The 22,935-nt window shown below is 38.9% G+C and overlaps 2 protein-coding genes across 4 annotated transcripts in view; both read right to left on the reverse strand.

The window, feature by feature from the left end:
- Positions 1-1,095, reverse strand: part of ap4e1 (adaptor related protein complex 4 subunit epsilon 1) — a 30,853-nt gene extending 29,758 nt beyond the window's left edge. For 2 of the 3 annotated variants that reach the window (XM_061917273.1, XM_061917272.1), the window contains exon 1: positions 752-1,095. In XM_061917273.1, coding sequence (XP_061773257.1) covers positions 752-892 — 141 coding nt within the window. In that variant the 5' untranslated portion in view covers positions 893-1,095. Of the gene's footprint in view, positions 1-170; positions 250-751 lie in introns of all 3 variants that reach the window. The other variant, XM_061917274.1, reaches the window with a different exon arrangement.
- A 2,824-nt stretch (positions 1,096-3,919) lies between these two features.
- On the reverse strand, positions 3,920-22,573 carry gnb5a (guanine nucleotide binding protein (G protein), beta 5a). The gene is made up of 11 exons (XM_061917276.1): positions 22,162-22,573; positions 21,542-21,678; positions 21,420-21,461; positions 15,331-15,407; positions 11,030-11,162; positions 10,128-10,271; positions 9,964-10,055; positions 9,811-9,859; positions 5,358-5,454; positions 5,094-5,260; positions 3,920-5,016 (listed from the first exon to the last, which is right to left on the reverse strand). Exons 1-11 carry the CDS (start codon positions 22,295-22,297, stop codon positions 5,005-5,007), a joined length of 1,086 nt encoding a protein of 361 aa, XP_061773260.1. The 5' UTR covers positions 22,298-22,573; the 3' UTR covers positions 3,920-5,004.
- Between the last annotated feature and the right edge of the window lie 362 nt (positions 22,574-22,935).

Consider the following 22,935-nt stretch of genomic DNA (forward strand, 5'->3'; position numbering starts at 1 on the left):
CGATTAGCTTCCATGCTATTTTGTATGTTTATTTCCCCAGCTCACATGCTAGCGTCCTTAGTTGTGTCTAGCTCCCATGCTAGTTCAGTTTGTTTTGTTTGTTAGTGCCTTCGTGCAAGTGTTTTGGTTCTTAGCTCATTTTTATAGTATAAATAAATGATCTTTCTTACCTTTACGCTGTGTCCATTCCGCATTGCATCATTGAGAGAACGCAATCCACACCACGATGCCAGCAGAGCGTCACACAAACTACACAATGGACATCATTTATGTAAAAACACAATGGACGTTAAGCTTTTGTATGATTTAAATCCAGGGTTTATAGCCAGGCAGTTTTGTCATAGTGTTAATCTGTGTCTATATTAAGAATCGTAATGACAGAAATAGTCACATTTCCATCAAATACGGATTTTTCCCTTTTCATACCATATGATTAACATTATTTATGATTACATTAAAGGACCAATATTAATCTACCAATATATACATATTAATCATACATAAATTTGATGTGTATCACAATATTATTAAGAACTTATTATTTTAAAAATATTACCCCCCAAAAAATGAATTGCTCATTGCAACAGTTAATGTGCAGTCTTAGTTTAAACCACCCAACTTTAAATAGACGTGTTAGTGTATGTATGCTGAGGCATAGGCTAAGGTTAGGTATAAGCATGTCTGCATTACACAGCAACATTGACACAATTTGAAATCCTGAAATCAGCTAAGCTTTGGAACGGGTTCTCACATGCTTGGACGTCAGCTCGGTGATTCCTCTGATGAGGCTTCCAAGTTTGGAGGTTGAAGACAACTTTGCGGCTCCAGGCTGGGAGTCTAAAGAGAGGAGGCTCGGCAGAGCTGTCAGCGTTTTCTCCACAACGTCGCTCATTTTGGCTACAAAAAGCGGGCACCGCGGCTGTTTTTATTTCTATACAACACATTCACTGAATCATCTATACACGCCTGACACGCTGTGATATATCGTGAAACCACAATACGCGCTAAATCCTTAAAGGACCATAAAAAGCGAGAAGCTAACGCGCCAGGCGGCCATTGTTGTGATTCGCATACGTCACTTCCGGTTTGATAAAATATAACTTTATTGACAACACACACTCGTGTTCAAAAGTTTACATACACTTGGGACTTACTTGCCAACCTTGAGACCTCGTATTTTGGGGGGTGGAGACGTGGTCGGGGGTTGGGCGAGGGCGTGGTTAAGACGGGTGGAGAATATTTACAGTTATCCATCCATCCATTTCCTACCGCTTATTCCCTTTGGGGTCGCAGGGGGCGCTGATGCCTATCTCAGCTACAATCGGGCGGAAGACGGTCTATACCCTGGACAATTTGCCACCTCATCGCAGTATGTGTAGAAATCTTTATGTATAATGTAATCAATAGTTTATTTTTCAACAAGTTTTTAGTTATTTTTAAATCTTTTTTTTTCCAAATAGTTCAAGAAAGATCACTACAAAAAAGCAATATTTTGCTCTGTTATACAATTTAATAAATCAGAAACTGATGACAAAGTGCTGTATTTTACTTCTTTATCTTTTTTTTCCAACCAAAATTGCTTTGCTCTGATCAGGGGGTACTTGAATTAAAAAAATGTTCACATGGGGTACATCTCTGAAAAAAGGTTGAGAACCACTGCTCTAAAAGCCATATATGTTATTGTCACATATGCATGCACAGTAGATGGCAGTATTGTCCTGTTTAAGAGTGTCACAACATTGGTGTTTACGGCAGACAAACTGCTTTACGGTAGAGGAAAGCGTGACTGCTGTTGTTGTGTGTTGTTGCGGCGCTGGGAGGATGTTAATGAGACTGCATAACAATAAACCCACATAAGAAACCAAGAACTTGCCCTCAATTATTCTACAGTTACGTCATTGGGCAGGCACTCTGTTTATATTGTGGGAAAGCGGACGTGAAAACAGGCTGTCGACACGTCACTTGGGTCCGCATGGAGCTGGAGGGGGCGTGGCCTCCAGCTCCGCCTGAATTTTGGGAGATTTTCAGGAGAAAATTTGTCTCGGGAGGTTTTCGGGAGAGGCGCTGAAATTCGGAAGTCTCCCGGAAATTCCGGGAGGGTTGGCAAGTATGAGTGAAGAATATAATGTCATGGCTGTCTTGAGTTTCCAATAATTTCTACAACTCTTATTTTTTAGTGATAGAGTGATTGGAGCACATACTTGTTGGTCACAAAAACATTCATGAAGTTTGGTTCTTTTAGGAATTTATTATGGGTCTACTGTAAATGTGACCGAATCTGCTGGGTCAAAAGTATACATACAGCAATGTTAATATTTGGTTACATGTCCCTTGGCAAGTTTCACTGCAATAAGGCGCTTTTGGTAGCCACCCACAAGCTTCTGGTTGAATTTTTGACCACTCCTCTTGACAAAATTAGTGCAGTTCAGCTAAATTTGTTGGTTTTCTGACATTGACTTGTTTCTTCAGCATTGTCCACACGTTTAAGTCAGGACTTTGGGAAGGCCATTCAAAAACCTTAATTCCAGCCTGATTTAGCCATTCTTTGACCACTTTTGACTTGTGTTCGGGGTCATCGTCCTGTTGGAATGCCCAACTGCGCCCAAGATCCAATCTCTGGGCTGATTTTAGATTGTCCTGAATAATTTGGAGGTAATCCTCCTTTTTCATTGTCCCTTTTACTCTCTGTAAAACACCAGTTCCATTGGCAGCAAAACAGGCCCAGAGTATACAATACTACCATTATACTATTAATGTATATACTCTGATGATTAACTTGTGTGATGATTGTATTATGCTGATAGTATATATTTGTACCATGAATTGATTAACGTGAACCCAGACTTAAACAAGTTAAAAAACGTATTCGGGTGTTACCATTTAGTGGTCAATTGTACGGAATATGTACTGTACTGTGCAATCTACTAATAAAAGTTTCAATCAATCAATCAATCAAAAACCACTACCATACTTGATGGTAAAGCCTGATGTTCCTGGGATTAAAGGCCTCACCTTTTCTCCTCAATTTATGTTTCATATAACATCACATGGACAAAGATAGGACCTTCTGGAGAAAAAAATCTGTGGTCAGATGAAACCAAAATTGAGCTGTTTGGTTACAATACCCAGTAATATGTTTGGAAGAGAAAAGGTGAGGCCTTTAATCCCAGGATCACCACACCTACCATCAAGCATGGTGGTGGTAGAATTATGCTCTGGGCCTGTTTTGCTCCCAATGGAACTGGTGCTTTACAGAGTAAATGGGACAATGAAAAAGGAGGATTACCTTCAAATTCTTCAGGATAACCTGAAATCATCAGCCCGGAGGTCCGGTCTTGGGCACAGTTGGGTGTTCCAACAGGTCAATGACGCCAAACACACGTCAAAAGTGGTAAACGAATGGCTAAATCAGGCTAGAATGAATGTTTTATATTGGCCTTCCCAAAGTCCTGACTTAAACCCCATTGAGAACATGTGGACAATGCTGAAGAAACAAGTCCATGTCAGAAAACCAACAAATTTGGCTGAACTGCACCAATTTTGTCAAGAGGAGAGGTCAACAATTCAATTAGAATCTTGTGGATGGCTACCAAAAGCGCCTTATTGCAGTGAAACTTTCCAAGGGACATGTAACCAAATATTAACATTGCTGTATGTATACTTTTGACCCAGCAGAGTTGGTGACATTTTCAGTAGACCCATAATAAATTCATAAAAGAACTAAACTTCATGAATGTTTTTTTTTGTGACCAACAAGTATGTGCTCCAATCACTCTATCACAAAAAAATAAGAGTTGTAGAAATGATTGGAAACTCAAGACAGCCATGACATTATGTTCTTTACAAGTGTGTGTAAACTTTTGCCCACAACTGTGAGAGAAGCCTCTCATTTCTCAGTGAGCAACAGTCTAAAAGTGATAAACCAATGTGATATTCAAACGCAGTTTATTATGTCGATAATATCAGATAAACAGACAATTGTATAACTGTACACTAAACTACAATCAAATAATCAGTAAATATGAAATTACAGCCATCAGAAAACCGCATGAGAAGAAGTACATTCTATCAGCATGTACATAGTGTGTACTACATATACTCACAGGGTGTCTGTATCCAATATGCACACTCGGCATTTAGTGCTTTTTAAAAAAACATGGCAAATAAAAGTCATAAAGATGAAAAAAGGAAAACATGTACATCCTATTACATCATCTTAATTTTAATGTGCTTTAATACAATATTGGCAGTTGAGCGCCTGTCATGGTAGCAGGTCATAGACATCAATTTGCTTGCTTGCACGTGAATATATATTCATGACACCGATCTATTTGATTTCATCTTTCACTTTCTTCCAAAACACTACAAGCCGTTTTCGTGCAAAACAAATTCATACTATCGGCCTTAACGCGGCCAATACAACACATCACTTTGTGTCACTTCTATCCTAGAAGGCTATTCACTACAAGTGTTTTTTTTAACCAAATTTCACATTTTAAATTATTATTATGCTGTGCAGTTTTAAGTCTAATCATTGTGTACTAGGAAACACGTCAATAGGCCTCATTGATTTTAGTGATATGTTCATCTAACCTGGCTGTGAGACTAATGCTTTGTTTCTTCTCGCACACTTCCATACTTACACTTCGCATTTCAATGCATAAACAGGTCCACATGGTCGGATGTTGCACCTAACACGCCTCAAAGAAACGAGTGTACAGTCACGCAGCGTAACTACCCTTAATGATGGCCATCTTGGCTACGTAGTGGAAGGGCAGGAACCAACTCGAGTGGTCGCAATACACAATAAAAAAAAAGTGATACCTATAACATTTCTGCTAAGTATTCTGAAGTGTAAATATGGAAGTGCACAAATTAAACACAGCCGAAGTACAAACAATGCTTTTGATATGTACAACCACAAACTTAGAGTCCATTTCTGTTATGTATGGTGGCAAACAGAAGGTATTTGTGTTGGACATGAATCGTCTGTGCGCTGCTTCTTTAAGCCCAAATCTGAAAGCAAAAAAAACACTAAAAGGTTAGTGGAAAAAATATCAACACAAATGCCTTTGGAAGAATCCATGTCTTACTCGAAGGGTGTGGTCCCAAGAGCCTGTGCAGAAGGCCGTCCCGTCGGGGGACACCCGCAATGTGCTGACACGGTTCTCATGTCCGAAAAGAATTGACACCCGTGTTCCTTTGAGTACATCCCAAACATTAATGGTGTAGTCGTTGTAGCCACCAAAAAGGAGCCGTCCTTGAGACACACACATACATTCAAGAGGAATTTACCTTTCTACAATGGACAGAAAAATATTATTGATGGGAGTTAAAACAAATTTAAAAAATCTTACCACTGAGAGAGAAATCAACGCTCGACACTCCAAAAATGATGCTCTCTTTGGAATAGATAGCTACTTCTCGGTCTGCTCTTAAGTCATACAGGCGGCACTGGGACGAAAGTTACATATTAATCATGGAATAAATAAATGTCTCTTATACCATAGCAAATGTGGAGGATGGATGTTGACGTAATCATTCATCAACAGGCACCTAGAAGAAAATACTTAAGACTGTGTTGGACATGTTAAAATGTGTCAAAAACTATCAGTGACAAAACATAATTACAAATGTTATTGCTTAATTAAAAAAATTCATTAAGAATGCAAATTGATGTATAGTCCACACCACATTGTCCGTCAAATATTGCGGCTTCACCATTTTACAGATTTTTGGGGGATGTTTTAATTGTTTTCGTTCTAAATTTCAAGCAATAAAAATGTCTAAATACACAAACAACATAAATATTAAAAATATATATTTAACTTATATTAAACCTAAACAGGTTTGTTATGTTCTAGCTAAGAAAAAAAAAATTCATAAATCCTACTTTGCGAAAATTAATTTATCACAGTCATGTCTAAAACCGGGCTTCACGGTGGCAGAGGGGTTAGTGCGTCTACCTCACAATACGAAGGTCCTGAGTAGTCCTGAGTTTAATCCCGGCCGGGCTCGGGATCTTTCTGTGTGGAGTTTGCATGTTCTCCCCGTGAATGCTTGGGTTCCCTATGGATACTCCGGCTTCCTCCCACCTCCAAAGACATGCACCTGGGGATAGGTTGATTGGCAACACTAAGTTGGCCCTAGTGTGTGAATGTGAGTGTGAATGTTGTCTGTCTATCTGTGTTGGCCCTGCGATGAGATGGCGACTTGTCCAGGGTGTATGCCGCCTTCCGCACGATTGCTGCTGAGATAGGCACCAGCGCCCGACCACGACCCCAAAAAAGGGAATAAGCGGTAGAAAATGGATGGATGGATGGATGTCTAGAACTAATTAACAACGGACAACTGTAGTAAGTGTACAACTTTTTTTTTCTTCATTTCATTTAAAATCAACTTGGATGTATAACATTTATTATATCAATTTTTATTTACTACAAAGTGTAACAATACATATGTGCAATTAATTGATCTGTATTAATCTGTAATATTTAATTCTATGTCAAGTTGAATAATTCTTAATATCTATGTTTGTAGCATAATTTCTACAGCTTTACAGTTAAGTATAAACAGTATATAATATCATATAAGGCTTGTAAAACTAGGTAGTGATGGAGGGGTAAATTATAAATTGTATTCATACATCATCATTTAATCCAAAGTGCAACAATTATGTGTAATTTATTGAACTGACAGTTTATTAATCTGTAAATCTATATTTATATCAGGTTTAGTAATACAAACTCTGTTTCCGTATGAGTTGGGAAATTGTGTTAGATGTAAATATAAACAGAATACAATGATTTGCAAATCCTTTTCAACCCATATTCAGTTGAATATGCTACAAAGACAAAATATTTGATGTTCAAACTGAGAAACATTTTTTTTTTCCAAATAATCATTAACTTTGGAATTTGATGCCAGCAACACGTGACAAAGAAGTTGGGAAAGGTGGCAATAAATACTGATAAAGTTGAAGAATGCTCATCAAACACTTATATGGAACATCCCACAGGTGTACAGGCTAATTGGGAAGAGTTGGGTTCCATGATGGGTATAAAAGCAGCTTCCATGAAATGCTCAGTAATTCACAAACAAGGATGGGGTGAGGGTCACCACTTTGTAAGCTAATTGTCGAACAGTTTTAGAACATTTCTCAACGAGCTATTGCAAGGAATTTAGGGATTTTACCATCTACGGTCTGTAAAATAATCAAAAACTTCAGAGAATCTGGAGAAATCACTGCATGTAAGCGATGATATTACGGACCTTTGATCCCTCAGGCGGTACTGCATCAAAAACCAGGTGTGTAAAGGATATCACCATATGGGCTCAGGAACATTTTATAAAACCACTGTCAGTAATTACAGTTGGTCGCTACATCTGTAAGTGCAAGTTAAAACTCTCCTATGCAAAGCCAAACCCATTTATCAACAATACCCTGAAATGCCATGACAAAGAAGTTGGGGAAGGTGGCAATAAATACTGATAAAGTTGAAGAATGCTCATCAAACACTTATATGGAACATCACACAGGTGTGCAGGCTAATTGGGAACAGTTGGCTGGGTCTGAGATCATCTAAGATGGACTGATGCAAAGTGAAAAGGTGTTCTGTGGTCTGACGAGTCCACATTTCAAATTATATTTGGAAACAGAGGACGTGGTGTCCTCCAGCACAAAGAGGAAAATAACCATTCGGATTGTTATAGGCGCAAAGTTCAAAAGCCAGCATCTGTGATGGTATGGAGGTGTATTAGTGCCCAAGGCATGGGTAACTTACACATCTGTGAAGGCACCATTAATGCTGAAAGGTCCATACAGGTTTTGGTGCAACATATGTTGTCATCCAAGCAACGTTATCAAGGACGCCCCTGCTTATTTCAGCAAGACAATGCCAAGGCACGTGTTACAACAGCGTGGCTTCGTAGTAAAAGAGTGCGGGTACTTTCCTGGCCTGCCTGCAGTCCAGACCTGTCTCCCATGAAAAATGTGTGGCGCATTATGAATCGTAAAATACGACAGCGGAGACTCCAGACTGTTGAACGACTGAAGCTCTACATAAAACAAGAATGGGAAAGAAATCCACTTTCAGAGCTTAAACAATTAGTTTCCTCAGTTCCCAAACGTTTATTGAGTGTTGTTAAAAGAAAAGGTGATGTAACACAGTGAACATGCCCTTTCCCAACTACTTTGGCACGTGTTGCAGCCATGAAATTCTAAGTTAATGAGTTTGAACATCAAATATCTTGTCTTTGTAGTGCATTCAATTGAATATGGGCTGAAAAGGATTTGCAAATCATTGTATTCCGTTTATATTTACATCCAACACAATTTCCCAAATCATATGGAAACGGGATTTGTACACAATACATCTATCTAGGTCCAGTGGTATAATTTATACAGCTTTATATTTCTATAAAATATCAAATGTCAAAGGAGGCATGTGAAATAGGTATGGATAGAAAAAGGAAATTATATTTGTATTTATATATTATGGTAAACGGTAAATGGGTTTTAACTTGTATAGCGCTTTTCTACCTTCAAGGTACTCAAAGCGCTTTGACACTACTTCCACATTCACCCATTTACACACACATTTACACACTGATGGAGGGAGCTGCCATGCAAGGCGCTAACCAGCACCCGTCAGGAGCAATGGTGAAGTGTCTTGCTCAAGGACACAAGGGATGTGACGAGGTTGGTACTAGATGGGGATTGAACCAGGGACCCCCGGGTTGCGCACGGCCACTCTCCCACTGCGCCACGCATATCATCATTATCATTAATATTATTTAACCGGTAGTATTGTGTGTATTAAATACCTGTACATTTTCTCTTGTAAATCAGTCTTACCCTGAATATTCATTTATATACTATTGTAATATATAAAATAGGGGTGTCCCGATATTGATGTCTGTCTGAAATATCAAGTATTGGATGATATTGTCATCTAAAGTCTCCAATACAAGCAGTTTTGCAGCGTGTTTATCCGTGCAAAGCTGGACAGCCAGCCCATTAACATCTAAATGCCCTCCCATAAGTACACGTTTGACATTTCCTTGCATTTTAGTGAAATATTTTACAAAATGTAAACATGAAAGGCTGTAGGCCAATAGGAGCTGGCTGCTACAAAACAGCTAAACACAGAAGCTAGTAGTATGTAATAAATGTTTTTAATTGAACAATATTGCAGTCTAAAACATGACATTTGTCAATAGAAACACGTTACAAATAATTATAGTTGCATATTTCTTGCACGTTCAAAGTCTTCGAGGCAGAAATGTTTTGGAAAGTATCCCAGTAACAAAAGTGTCCGCATCACTCCACTTCTTGCGTCATGCCCTTAATTGAATGAATCAATGTGACCACTAGGTGTCAACAAAACACACTCCACTTAAAAAACATGAATCTGTCATATGGTTAGTGTTTTCATACCTACCATTGTTCTCTCCGTAATTCCACTTAATGTAACGTTCTCTAACATTCCACATTACAAAATAATATATGTATGTACTTTAATTCCTTAAGGTTAGTGTTTTTCATACCTACAATGTTTTCACAGTTTGACTAATTTTACTTGTGCAAACGTTTTCTAACATTTCACACTGCAAAATAAAAAAAAGCATGTAGTTTGATTCCTGCAATTATTGTATCGTATTAACCTCTGTTGTAATATCGGTATTGTGTTGGAAGTAAAAACGTCATAAGATATAAATGACTGTGTCATAAGTTTCATCCAAAGGCAGAGCCTGTACAATATTCCTAAAAGCTGAGGATCAATTCAGCAACAATGCTTTCATACTTACTGTGGCATCATCTGAACCAGACGCAAATGCATCTCCACTGGGATAATAACTGTTTTAAGACAGAAGGAGCACTAATATTACGAATATATATCTATACATCAATCAAAAAATAACATTTTAGTGACAAGCACTTATAATAAGTGTGTGACTTACCGTACACTATTGATGTCAGATTCATGAGTTTCAAATGACTGAATGCACTGCCCTGAACGCATGTCCCACACATTGGCCTTCTTATCGCAGCCCTGCGGCGACACAATTGACATTTTAAAAAGGTACGTAAATGATGAGTTGCGTGTAATAAAAAGCACCCTCACTCCTGACACAAACGTATTTCCAGTCTCAGAGGGGGCCAAGTCGAGGCACAACACGTCTGCCGCGTGTCCATGGAAACTCTGCAACAACTGCCCGCTCTCCACATCCCATAATGCACACGTGCCGTCACCGCTGGAAGTCAGGATCTTTCGACCATGGACAGAGAGCGGAGAACACTGGGAGTTAGTTAGAAGTTTTATTAATGGACCGTGAAACATCATCTGACCAGGACATGAAACACGATTGGCTGTTTGATGAATAGTTAAGGCATGCTTGCCAACCCTCCATATTTTCCCGGGAGACTCCCGAATTTCAGTGCCCCTCCCGAAAATCTCCGGGGGCAACCAGTCTCCCGGATTCTGCCAGAACAACAATATTGGGGACGTGCCTTAAAGGCACTTCCTTTAGCGTCCTCTACAACCTGTCGTCACGTCCCTTTTCTCTCCATACGGCCCAACCTCTTAATATATACGTCTTTAACACACATGAGTGAATGCAAGGCATACTTGATCGACAGCCATACAGGTCACACTGAGGGTGGCCGTACAAACAACTTTAATACTGTTACAAATATGCGCCACACTGTGAACCCACACCAAACAACAATGACAAACACATTTCGGGAGAACATCTGCACTGTAACACAAGAGAACAAATACCCAGACCCCATTGCAGCACTAACTCCTCTGGGACGCTACAGTATACACCCCCGCTACCACTAAACCCCGCCCCCCACACCCTCATCTCCTGAATTCGAAGGTCTCAAAGTTGGCTAGTATGAGTAAGGCAGTACATTATCATTAACAATGACATACACTGTTGAACGGATGTGATGCAGGTTATAAAAGTAATGCTGTCATGCATATATTTACAGATTTGGTTAATATATTGTGTACCATCTCACCTGCATGTCTGAGTTAGTGAAGCTACAAGCAGACAAGTAGTTGGTGTGCATGGCCACCGACTTCTTCTTCGCAGCCAGGTTCTCATTTTTGTCCAGGGAGAGAGGATACACTGAGCATTTGTTGTCAAGGCCACTATAGGACAGCAATTAAAAAACTGATTAATTAGAAAATGATGTATCCAAATGACATGCAACCTGTTTAAATTGACACTACAATCGGCAGTGTGGTCTTTGACAAGAACCAGGCAGGAAATGACAATAAATGGTCTTTCAAGAGATTACACCTACAAACACAAAAGACAGAGAGCTCTTTCCTGATAACAGCCAGGTACAGTAATTAATAATGAATACATTTATTTTAAAAATCCAATAAACCACAATCTTTGAATGTTGGTAATATTGAAAGAGTTGAAGTATTTAAATTGTTTTTATTTTCTTGCAAGTTTATCAACTGTACAATATAACCGCTACATGATGCACCTGAGGTACGCTCCAGCACCCACTGCAACCCCAAAGGGGACAAGCGGTAGAATATGGATGGTTTGGAGTGTCACTGTAACTCCTGCTGTCATTTAAACAGAAAATGTATAACAAGCCTGGATAAATAACACAAATCATATAATGTGTGATTTGCTTTGAATATTAGGCAACATTTTTAAACCCCATGTCTTATATTTGGTCTTTGGCACTTTTTGAGTTTTTAGTGTTATTTTTACCCATTTTAGTTGGTTTTATCTTATTTTTTTATTAATTATATTCGTTTTTATTGTGGTTTATTTTGGTTACTCTTTTTAATCCACATTTTATGTCTAAACATTAGTCTAATTTAAACGTTTTTGAGATGTATTTTATTGTTTTTGTTAGTTTCTGTGACTTTTATTACGTTGTTTATTCATTATTGTGTGAAGCACTTTGGTCCGCTTGTTATTTTTTAAAAGTGCGCTACAAATAAAGTCGGATTAGATTGGCTTGGTACACCAAGGGGAAACAATTCTAGTGTAGGGATGCAATAAATATAGATTTTTACTGTATAATTATAGTGTGACTAATAATCTCAAATTTACAATTATTATGCATTGATTATTTCCACAAGAAAAAATTTATAAAATCAGACATACCTTAGAGATTTTAATGTGTTCTTTATTACTGTCAGAAATAACAGCAATGAAAATATTATTACAATAATACTACAAAAGAATATTATTAATAATACATTATTAAATAATTGTATCCATGATATAGGATTACCTAAAATTTACTTTGTTGATCCCCAGAGGGAAATGTTACTTATGTGGGTAAAAGTATTGTCATCAACTTCATTTTTAATCATCTATTTTATGTTGTGTAATAACTGGAATTTACATATTTACAGTATAGGCCGTGGTATATAGTGCTGTTCTTCGACAACAGGGGTCTCAAACATGAGGCCCGCGGGCCGCCCACGCTTTGATATGACAATTTAATGTTGTTACGGCCCGCAAGTTTAATATGAACGGCGCTTAACAGCGTCATACCTCCCTACGTCCCCAATTTTCCTGGGAGACCCCTAAATTTCAGGGCACCAATTCTCTCGAAGCCCCTGTCAATTTATACCATATCAACAATATTCAGGGAGTGTCATAATGGCAATTTAGCGCCCCCTACATCCTGAACTGGCAGCATGCAAGCCCAGTTATATGTTGCATCTGGCCATGCAAGACGCACGTGTGATATTGCAAGATATATTTGATCAACAGCTACACATGTCACACTGAGGGGGGCCGTAAAAAATTTTTTAACACTGTTACAAATATGTGCCAGGCTGTGAACCCACACCAAACAAGAATGACAAACACATTTCGGGAGAACATCCGCATCGTAACACAACATAAATACAGCAGAACAATTACCAAGAATCCCATGCATCCCTGACTCTTCCGGGCTACAATATACACACCCCCGCTACCACCCACCCTCCCTACTTGCGTCGGTTGAGGTGTTGTGTATTGTAGCCAGGGAGAGTCAGGGCTGCAAGGTGTTCTGGGTATTTGTTCTCTTGTGTTTAAGTTGTGTTAAGGTGCGGAAACTCTCCCAAAAAGGGTTTGTCATTCTTGTTTGGTGTCGGTTCAGTGTGGTGCATATTTGTAACAGTGTTAAAAGTTGTTTATACGGCCACCCTCAGTGTGACCCGTATGGCTGTTGAACAACTACGTCTTACAGCCCCTGACGTAGTTCTGCACAAGTCTCGTACAACATGTTACAGAGCCGGCACATTGGTTGTGTGATGTAGAAGCGTGCGCGATGACATGTAGTAGAGCAGTAGTCCTCTTCTAGGGAATGTGCGAACCCCTAGAGGTACTTGAAGGGTATGCCAAGGGGCAAGTGAGATGTATTGTTATGCCCCACAATGTTATTTTCTAAGACACCTAGTGGTGGAAATCAGTTTGCAGTTTGTGTTATATTTTGACCCTCCTGTCTTGCCTTAGTCAGCTTAGTGTAGGTGTGCACATGTCAGAGAGCAGTTCAGAGCAGATGTCAGACAAACAGCATTGCACTGCAGGCTTTAAACTTTCTTTTCGACTTTGAAGACTTCTAAGGTCTAAACCTTTAAACTTATATGAATACAATATTGTGACACATTATTTGTGCCTTTTTAGTTTAAGACTGTTTTAGTAAGATATTTGTGCCCATTGTTGAAAGCTAATTACTTACAGTATTTGTTGGTTTGGATGTTAAATGGGCTACATAGCAGACTTCTATATTGGTTTATATAGCTATATACACATGTATGTTGTATATAGACATATGCTAAATGTAAAATGTTTGTTTGGGTTTATGTATTTATGTTCACAGTTTTACAAATTATACAATTGATCCTTCACTAAAAAGGCCTAAACTAAACTACACTACAAACGCTCGGGACTCTTTTCATCAAGGATTATATCATGTTAGCTATCTGCTAAGCTAACCAGCAAAAAGCAAGAGCAGAATATTCATTATAAAATTATTATAAAAAAATAGCAGCAATTCATAAATCCTTTATAAATACTGTATATTATTGAATAATACTTCAATGAAACATGAATGTAAGTTCATAAACTGTGAAAAAAATAATACAACAATCCAACATTCAGTGTTGACAGCTAGACTTTTTATGGACATGTTGCATAAATAATGATGTTAAGGATTTATATTTTTGTGAAGAAATGTTTAGAATTATGAATCCAGATGGATCTCTATTACAATCCCCAAAGAGGGCACTCTAAGTTGATGATTACTTCTATGTGTAGAAATCTTAATTTATAATTGAATCACTTGTTTATTTTTCAACAATTTTTAGTTATTTTATATCTTTTTTTCCAAATAGTTCAAGAAAGACCAATATTTTGCACCGTTTAATAAATCAAAAACTGATGACATAGTGCTGAATTTTACTTCTTTATCTTTTTCTTTCCAACCAAAATGCTTTGCTCTGATTAAGGGGTACTTGAATTTAAAAAATGTTCACAGTGGGTCACATCACTCAAAAAAGGTTGAGAACCACTGTTGTAGAGGACGTTAAAGGCAGTGCAGTCACGGCAGCCCTTAATGTCGGCCGGGTGAAAATTGGGACAAATTCGGGAAAATGGTTGCAACGGTAGATTGTCGAGAGGTGCACTGAAATTCAGGAGTCTCCCGGAAAAATCGTGAGGGTTGACAAGTATGTTGCTAGTGCGGGAAAGCCATTCATAGAAGGTGAATTCATTAAAAAGTGCATGTTAGATTTTTTAAGAAATCTTTTCTTGCGGCCCAGCCTTACCCAGTTTCTGCATCCAGTGGCCCCCAAGTAAATTGAGTTTGAGACCCCTGTTCTACAAGCACCTGATATTGTGCTAGTGTTTTACACTGACTACATTAAGTTACAATAACTATAGTTAATTAATTTTTGCATTTATAGAGAGTGAGGAGTGTAATATACAGTCTAATGGAACCTTTGCCATTAATTAACCGTAAGGTTTTTAATCATAGTTAATAGTAAAACCGGTTAGTCGTTCCGTCCTTATTCTGGTGCAGGGGGATTTAATACATTTTCGAAAATATGATCACAAAACAAGAAGGGTAAAAATTATTGTTTTTGTTGTTGTTTAGTTTAATTAGCAGTCTGCGTTCTGTTTATGGAACTGTACTGTTTATTAACACCTTCAATTGTGACTTCATTTCTGCATCCTGCTGCATTTGAATTAACATTAAATGTGTTCTCCACAAAGTTTCATGGATACCATTTCACACTAAAAGGAACCAGCATAATTGGGGGGTAAAACAAAAAGCTATACAGCACTCACCCACAAGCTACAGCGCAGCCGGACGGGGCGTAGGCACAGGCCATTACCCAGGTGCAAGGCATTGTCACAGCGTGCTCCTGAGCAACATCAAAACAAACAATAAAACCAAATGGTGCATCGTTTGCTTCAGTACAGTAAAATTAATCAGATTCCTGTTAATCAAGGGGGGAAACCGGCTTGAACACGGCTTGATGGTAGGACTGCACAGGTCTCCAACATAATGAACATAAAGACTAGTTCAAAGAAGACATGTTTAATTCTGTTTATTGCTATGGCAACTACACTGACAAATACAATTCAGTTCGATCCAATATGTTCAATAGTCATGTGTTTATATTTTAGGTAATGTCCAAAGTTAAATAAAAAGGTCTATGATGGGTTGATAAGTATAAGGGGAAAGAAAAGTAATTATCTCCTTACACAGTTAAGTCACTTTTAAACTGCAATGCCGCTTCGGCATTGACTGAAAAAGTGAAAAAAACAAATAAATGTTAGTTACGTTATGTTAGTTACATCTCTTTTTTTATGATGTATATTTTCTGATGGATCTAATCTCTACTTTATGCTGACCTTTTTTTGTTTTGTTTGTTTTTGGCTGCAGCTGTTACATATACTGCATTATTGTACATGGTAATTGGGAGTTGTTATATATTGTATAAAATATTATGTAATATAATAAAATAATATATCAGTATATTTTATATACTCAATCAATCAATGTTTATTTATATAGCACCAAATCACAAGTGTCTCAAAGGGCTGCACAAACCACAACGACATCCTCGGTACAGAGCCCAAATAAGGGCAAGGAAAAACTCACACCCAGTGGGATGTCGGTGACAGTGACAATGATGACTATGAGAAACCTTGGAGAGGACCGCATATGTGGGAAATCCCCTCCCCCTAGGGGACCGAAAGCAATGGACGTCGAGCGGGTCTAACATGATATTGTGAAAGTCCACTCCATAGTGCATCCAACATAACGGTGAGAGTCCAGTCCAAAGTGGATCCAGAATAGTAGCGAGAGTCCCGTCCATAGTGGAGCCAGCAGGAAACCATCCCAAGCGGAGAAGGATCAGCAGCGCATAGATGTCCCAAACCGATACACAGGCGAACGGTCCATCCTGGGTCCCGACTCTCGACAGCCAGTACTTCATCCATGGCCACTGGACCTGTGTCCCCCCCTACCTATACTGATATATATGACTATGGACTGGACTTTCACAATATTATGATAAATCTACTCGACGTCCATTGCATCCGGTCTCCCCTAGACGGGGGGGTGCCCCACATCTGCGGTCCTCTCATAGTCATTCACATTGATGTCCCACTGGGTTGTGAGTTTTTCCTTGCCCTTTTGTGGGCTCTGAACCGAGGATGTCGTTGTGGCTTGTGCAACCCTTTAAGACAGTTGTGATTTAGGACTATATAAATAAACATTGATAGAATAATTGATACTGTATATATAAAATGTAAATATTACATATATGTTATGTTTTATATTGCTACTATGGTACATTTTTAGTCCACTTAATACCTGCATTATCCTTTCCAGCCTTTGCAACCGAGCTACTGTGTGGAACAATTTCCGTTGTTTATCAATCAAGTTTGTCTAAGTCTATGTCTAAAGAAAACTAATGTTTTGGAGACAAGTATTTGGAGAAAAGGTTTGGATTCAATATAAACTTTAATAGCTCAGTCGTTTTAGAAATACTGCAGTAAATCTGTCACTGTGATGGTGTGCGAAGTGACGCTAAATTAGCAATTATCTTTATGGGATTTTGAATAACGCAGCCCGGGAGTTTGAATAACGCAGCCGGCGTGCTGCTAAGCTAAACTAAAACTATTCCAAAAGACATGTTTACTTTTTGCTGAATAGAAGTTTAACAGAAACAAATTAAAAGTAGAACCAGCCAACACCTGCAGAGCATAATCATGTGCCCACCCTTTAGTGGTTGTGGCCCTAAACAACTGCAGAGTGCGTTTATGCCAGGGGCCGGCCCTACAAGAAGTCTCAGTTTGGCATCGGTTTTCGATTCGTTGTCGTTACCAATCTACATGGAACTACGAAAAAAGGAAAAATCCGCCAAATAAGGAAAAGGTTTTTTTTCTCTTTATTATGGCTCACAGTTGCGCTTCTCTTATTTCTTTCTGCGCAGTTGTTAGATAAAAAAACAACAACATTCAATTAAAAACTATACAAACTCAAACCCAGTGAAGTTGGCTCGTTGTGTAATTTGTAAATAAAAACAGAATACAATTATTTTCAAATCTTTTTCAAATTATATTCAATTGAATAAACTACAAAGACTGCAATTTTTTTTGCAAATAATCATTAACTTAGAATTTAATGGCAGCAACACATTGCAAAGAAGTTGGCACAAGGGCATTTCTACCACTGTGTTACATGGCCTTTCCTTTTAACAACGCTCGCTAAACGTTTGGGAACTGAGGAGACCAGTTTTTGAAGCTTTTCAGGTGGAATTATTTACCATTCTTGCTTGATATACAGCTTAAGTTGTTAAACAGTTTGGGGTCTCCGCTGTGGTATTTTAGGCTTCATATTGCCCCACACAATTTCAATGGGAGACAGGTCTGGACTACAGGCAGGCCAGTCTAGTACCCGCACTCTTTTACTATGAAGCCACACTGTTGTAACACATGGCTTGGCATTGTCTTGCTGATATAAGCAGCGGTGTCCATGATAACGTTGCTTGGATGGCAACATATGTTGCTCCAAAACCTGTATGTACCTTTCAGCATTAATGGAGCTTTCACAGATGTGTAAGTTACCCATGCCTTGGGCACAAATACACCCCCATATGCTGGCTTTTCAATTTTTCACCTGGAACAATCCGAATGATTCTTTTCCTCTTTGTTCCGGAGGACACAACGTCCACAGTTTCCAAAAATAATTTGAAATGTGGACTCGTCAGACCAAAGAAAAATTTTCCACTTTGCATCAGTCCATCTTAGATGAGCTTGGGCCCACGAAAACCGGCGGCGTTTCTGGGTGTTGTTGATAAATGGCTGTCACATTGCATAGTAGAGTTTTAACTTGCACTTACAGATGTAGCGACGAACTGTAGTTACTGGCAGTGTTTTTTTTAAGTGTTACTGAGCCCCTGTGGTGATATCCTTTACACACTGATTTCGTTTTTTTTGATGAAGTATTGCCTGTGGGGTCAAAGGTCACGGGCATTCAATGTTGGTTTTCAGCCTTGCTGTTTATGTGCAGTAATTTCTCCAGATTCTCTGAACCTTTTAACGATATTACTGACGGACAAATTCCCGAATTCCTGGCAATAGCTAATTGTATTTGTTCACAAAGTGGTGACCTTCGCCCCATCCTTGTTTGTGAATGACTGAGCATTTCAAAGAAGCCGCTTTGATACCCAATCATGGCACCCACCTGTTCCTGATTAGCCTGTTCACCCGCGGAGTGTTCCAAATAAGTGTTTGATGAGCATTCCTCATCTTTCTCAGTCTTTTTTGCCACTCGGGACAGCCTTTTTGAAACATGTTATAGGCATCAAATTCCAAATGAGCTAATATTTGCAAAAAATAACATTTTCCAGTTTGAACATTGAGTATCTTGTCTTTGCAGTCTATTCATTTGAATATAGGTTAAAAAGGATTTGAAAATCATTGTATTCTGTATTTATTTATGATTTACAAAAGGTGCCAACTTCATTGGTTTTGGGTTTTGCACTTAGCTCAGGAATGGTGCTTTATAGGTTTAGAAAAACAACAACATGCAATTATTAATTATAGTTGCAGGTCCAATGTAGTGATTTTTTTAATCTATCAGATGGCGGATGATTGTAATGAAACACAAACAGTATGAGTTCAGTGTCAAGACAGCTGCTGAGTGTGCCACACACACTCACTGAGCATACTTGCCAACCTTGAGACCTCCGAGTTCGGGAGATGGGGCCCGGGGGGACTTTTGAGGTAGGGCGGTGTTGGGGGACGGGGTTTGGTGGTAGCGGGGGTTTATATAGTGGCGTCCCGGAAGAGTTAGTGCTGCAAAGAGTTCTGTTGTGTTATGATGCAGATGTTCTCCCGAAATGTGTTTGTCATTCTTGTTTGGTATGGGTTCACAGTATGGCGCACATTTGTAACAGCGTTAAAGTTGTGTTTGCGGCCACCTCAATGTGACCTGTATGGCTTTTAATTAAGTATGACTTGCATTCATAAAACCTACTCAGTGGCCTAGTGGTTAGAGCAGGGGTCACCATCCATCCATCCATCCATCCATTTCCTACCGCTTATTCCCTTTTGGGGTTGCGGGGGGCGCTGGCGCCTATCTCAGCTACAATCGGCGGAAGGCGGGGTCACCAACCTTTTTGAAACTAAGAGCTACTTCTTGGGTACTGATTAATGCGAAGGGCTACCAGTTTGATACACACTTAAATAAATTGCCAGAAATAGCCAGTTTGCTCAATTTACCTTTGATAAATAAATCATATTCATAAAAAAATGGGTATTTCTGTCCGTCATTTCGTCGTACAATTTTTTTTCCTTTTACGGAAGGTTTTTTTGTAGAGAATAAATGATGAAAAAAAAACACTTAATTGAACGGTTTAAAAGAGGAGAAAACTGATAAATGAAAATTAAATTTTGAAACATAGTTTATCTTCAATTTTGACTCTTTAAAATTCAAAATTCAACCCAAAAAAATGAAAAGAAAATCTAGCTAATTCAAATCTTTTTGAAAAAATCTAAAAAATAATTTATGGAACATCATTAGTAATTTTTCCTGATTAAGATTAATTTTAAAATGTTGATGAAATGTTTTAAATAGGTTAAAATTAAATCTGCACTTTGTTATAATATAAAACAAATTGGACCAAGCTATAGTTCTATCAAAGACGAATCATTATTTCTTGTAAAGATTTTCCAGAACAAAAATTTTAAAAGAAATTCAAAAGACTTTGAAATAAGATTTAAATTTGATTCAATAGATTTTCTAGATTCGCCAAAATAATTTTTTTTAAATTTTAATCATAATAAGTTTGAAGAAATATTTGACAAATATTCTTCGTCGAAAAAACAGAAAGTAAATGCAGAATTAAATTAAAATGTATTTATTATTCTTTACAATAATTAAAAAAAATACTTGAAATTGATTTAAATTGTCAGGAAAGAAGAGGAAGGAATTTAAAAGGTAAAAAGTTATATGTGTTTAAAAATCCTAAAAACATTTTTAAGGTTGTATTTTTTCTCTAAAATTGTCTTTCTGAAAGTTATAAGAAGCAAAGTAAAAAAATAAATGAATTTATTTCAACAAGTGAAGACCAAGTCTTTAAAATATTTTCTTGGATTTTCAAATTCTATTTGAGTTTTGTCTCTCTTAAATTAAAAATGTCGAGCAAATCGAGACCAGCTTGCTTGTAAATAAATACAATTTTAAAAAATAGAGGCAGCTCACTGGTAAGTGCTGCTATTTGAGCTATTTTTACAACCGTCCAGCGGGCTACTCATCTGGTCCTTACGGGCTACCTGGTGCCCGCGGGCACCGCGTTGGTGAGCCCTGGGTTAGAGTGTCTGCCCTGAGATTGGTATTTTGGGAGTTCAAACCCCGGTCGAGTCATACCAAAGACTATAAAAATGGGACCCATCGCCTCCCTGCTTGGTACTCAGCATCAAGGGTTGGAATTGGGGGTTAAATCACCATAAATGATTACCGGGCGCGGCACCGCTGCTGCCCACTGCTCCCCTCACTTCCCAGGGGTTGAACAAGGGGATGGGTCAAATACAGAGGACAAATTTCACCACACCTAGTGTGTGTGTGACAATAATTGGTACTTTAACTTTACTTTCAATTATGTGTGATTGTAAAAGCCGCATATGTTATGTGACTGGTCCGACACGCTGTTTGTATATAGGAAAAGCAAACATGACGACAGGTTGTAGAGAACGCTAAAGGCAGTGCATTTAAGGCACGCCCCCAATTTCGTTGTCCGGGTGGAAAACAGGAGAAATTTGGGAAAATGATTGCCCCGGTAGATTTTCGGAGTCTCCCGGAAAAATCAGGAGGGTTGGCAAGTATGTCACTGAGGCATCACTACTAAACACCAGCTTACCTTGTTGGTAGTGAAGGCATCCCACACGATCACTTTCCCATCCTGCGTGTGAAGAGAGAAAAAAAAAAACCCTCAGTTAATTGCCATGCGAAGATCATTGATAGCAAAAGAGCTTTCTTCACCTGTGAGGAGCTGACAATCCTCCTCTTGTCCTTACACCAGTCCATGCACAGAACTTTGTTGCCATGTCCCTTCAGAGTTCTCCGGGTCTTCATGACAAACTGACCCAAGCCCTCCACCTTCTCTGCCACTTGGTGCACTACACACACACACACACACACACACACACACACACACACACATTGTGCACGACATTAAATCTCCATCCTGATTAATATCCAGTGTAGCAACAAGGATTAAAACCACAGTGGGCCTGCATCAAATGGATGAATACATTTAACCCCCCCCACGTGAAAGCATCTCATTTGCATATCCACATCCTGTCTGCTTGTTTAAAATGTCTTCATTCTTGACTTAGCTGTTGCCATGCAGCAGGGAGGATGTTTGGATGCTACATCCAGATGGATGCAAGCCTCGAGCTAGAGAATGGGGAAGCAAACCAGAAAAAAACAAAAACAAAAACAAAAACCAAACCAGAGCCTGTTCATTCATTGTCACGCATTAAAACCGTCATTTTGTCGACGATGTGAGTTTAAAAAAAAAACACACAAATCAAGTCGAAACATCTGCTGTGATCAGTCGTCGCTACGAGCACGGAGGCCTCTCCATTTTCCGTACTCACGCTCGACGTCGTGCAGCTTGGCTCTTTCCTCCTCCAGCTTCGACTTCAGCGTCTCCGACTCCGTCTTGAGATGCGCCAGAGTCTCGTTGAGCTGAACCTCCTGTGTCGCCATGTCAGGGATTGGAGGGGATCTCATATATTTGTCCTTTGTGCGGGCAGCGATGGGCAGCGAAAAGGCTTAAAATGCACACAGCTAACAGCTGATGCTGCCCCCGTGACGTCACCGCGCTATGATGCTACTCCACTCTTCCAGAGGAGGAGGAGGAAATCACTTCTCAGTGCACTGGCGAATAAATTCATGCAAGACACTTCATTAAGCACCAATTGAATGAGATCCAATGCAAAAGCTGTCAATTCCACAATATGTATTATTGTGCCCAATGGCGGTTCCAGCTTTTAATGACGTCCTGGGCGTGACCCTGCCCCTTTTGCAGCTGTATCCACCTGGGGGTCTTCTGTTTATCACAGTTAATTGGTTTCAGACATGGCCACAATAAACATATTTCGGTCAAGTACAGGAATCATTACTTATGTAGCCGAGTGTCCTGGGTTTGCATAATTTGGGTACTGATAAAATAAAATAATAAAAGGGAGTCATGAGAGCAGGTCCGGTCTCCACCACTTCTTTATCGTTCCCTTCTTTTCACCTCTTTCCATATCCCTACACCTTCTTCAACAACCCACCTTTATACAGACCTCTTACGTCAACACTGGAGGGACACCCTGAACTGTTTGTTACACTTATACCAGTGGTTTTCAACCACTGTGCCGTGT

This window comes from Nerophis ophidion, linkage group LG12 (assembly GCF_033978795.1).
Source record: "Nerophis ophidion isolate RoL-2023_Sa linkage group LG12, RoL_Noph_v1.0, whole genome shotgun sequence".
NCBI lineage: Eukaryota > Metazoa > Chordata > Actinopteri > Syngnathiformes > Syngnathidae > Nerophis > Nerophis ophidion.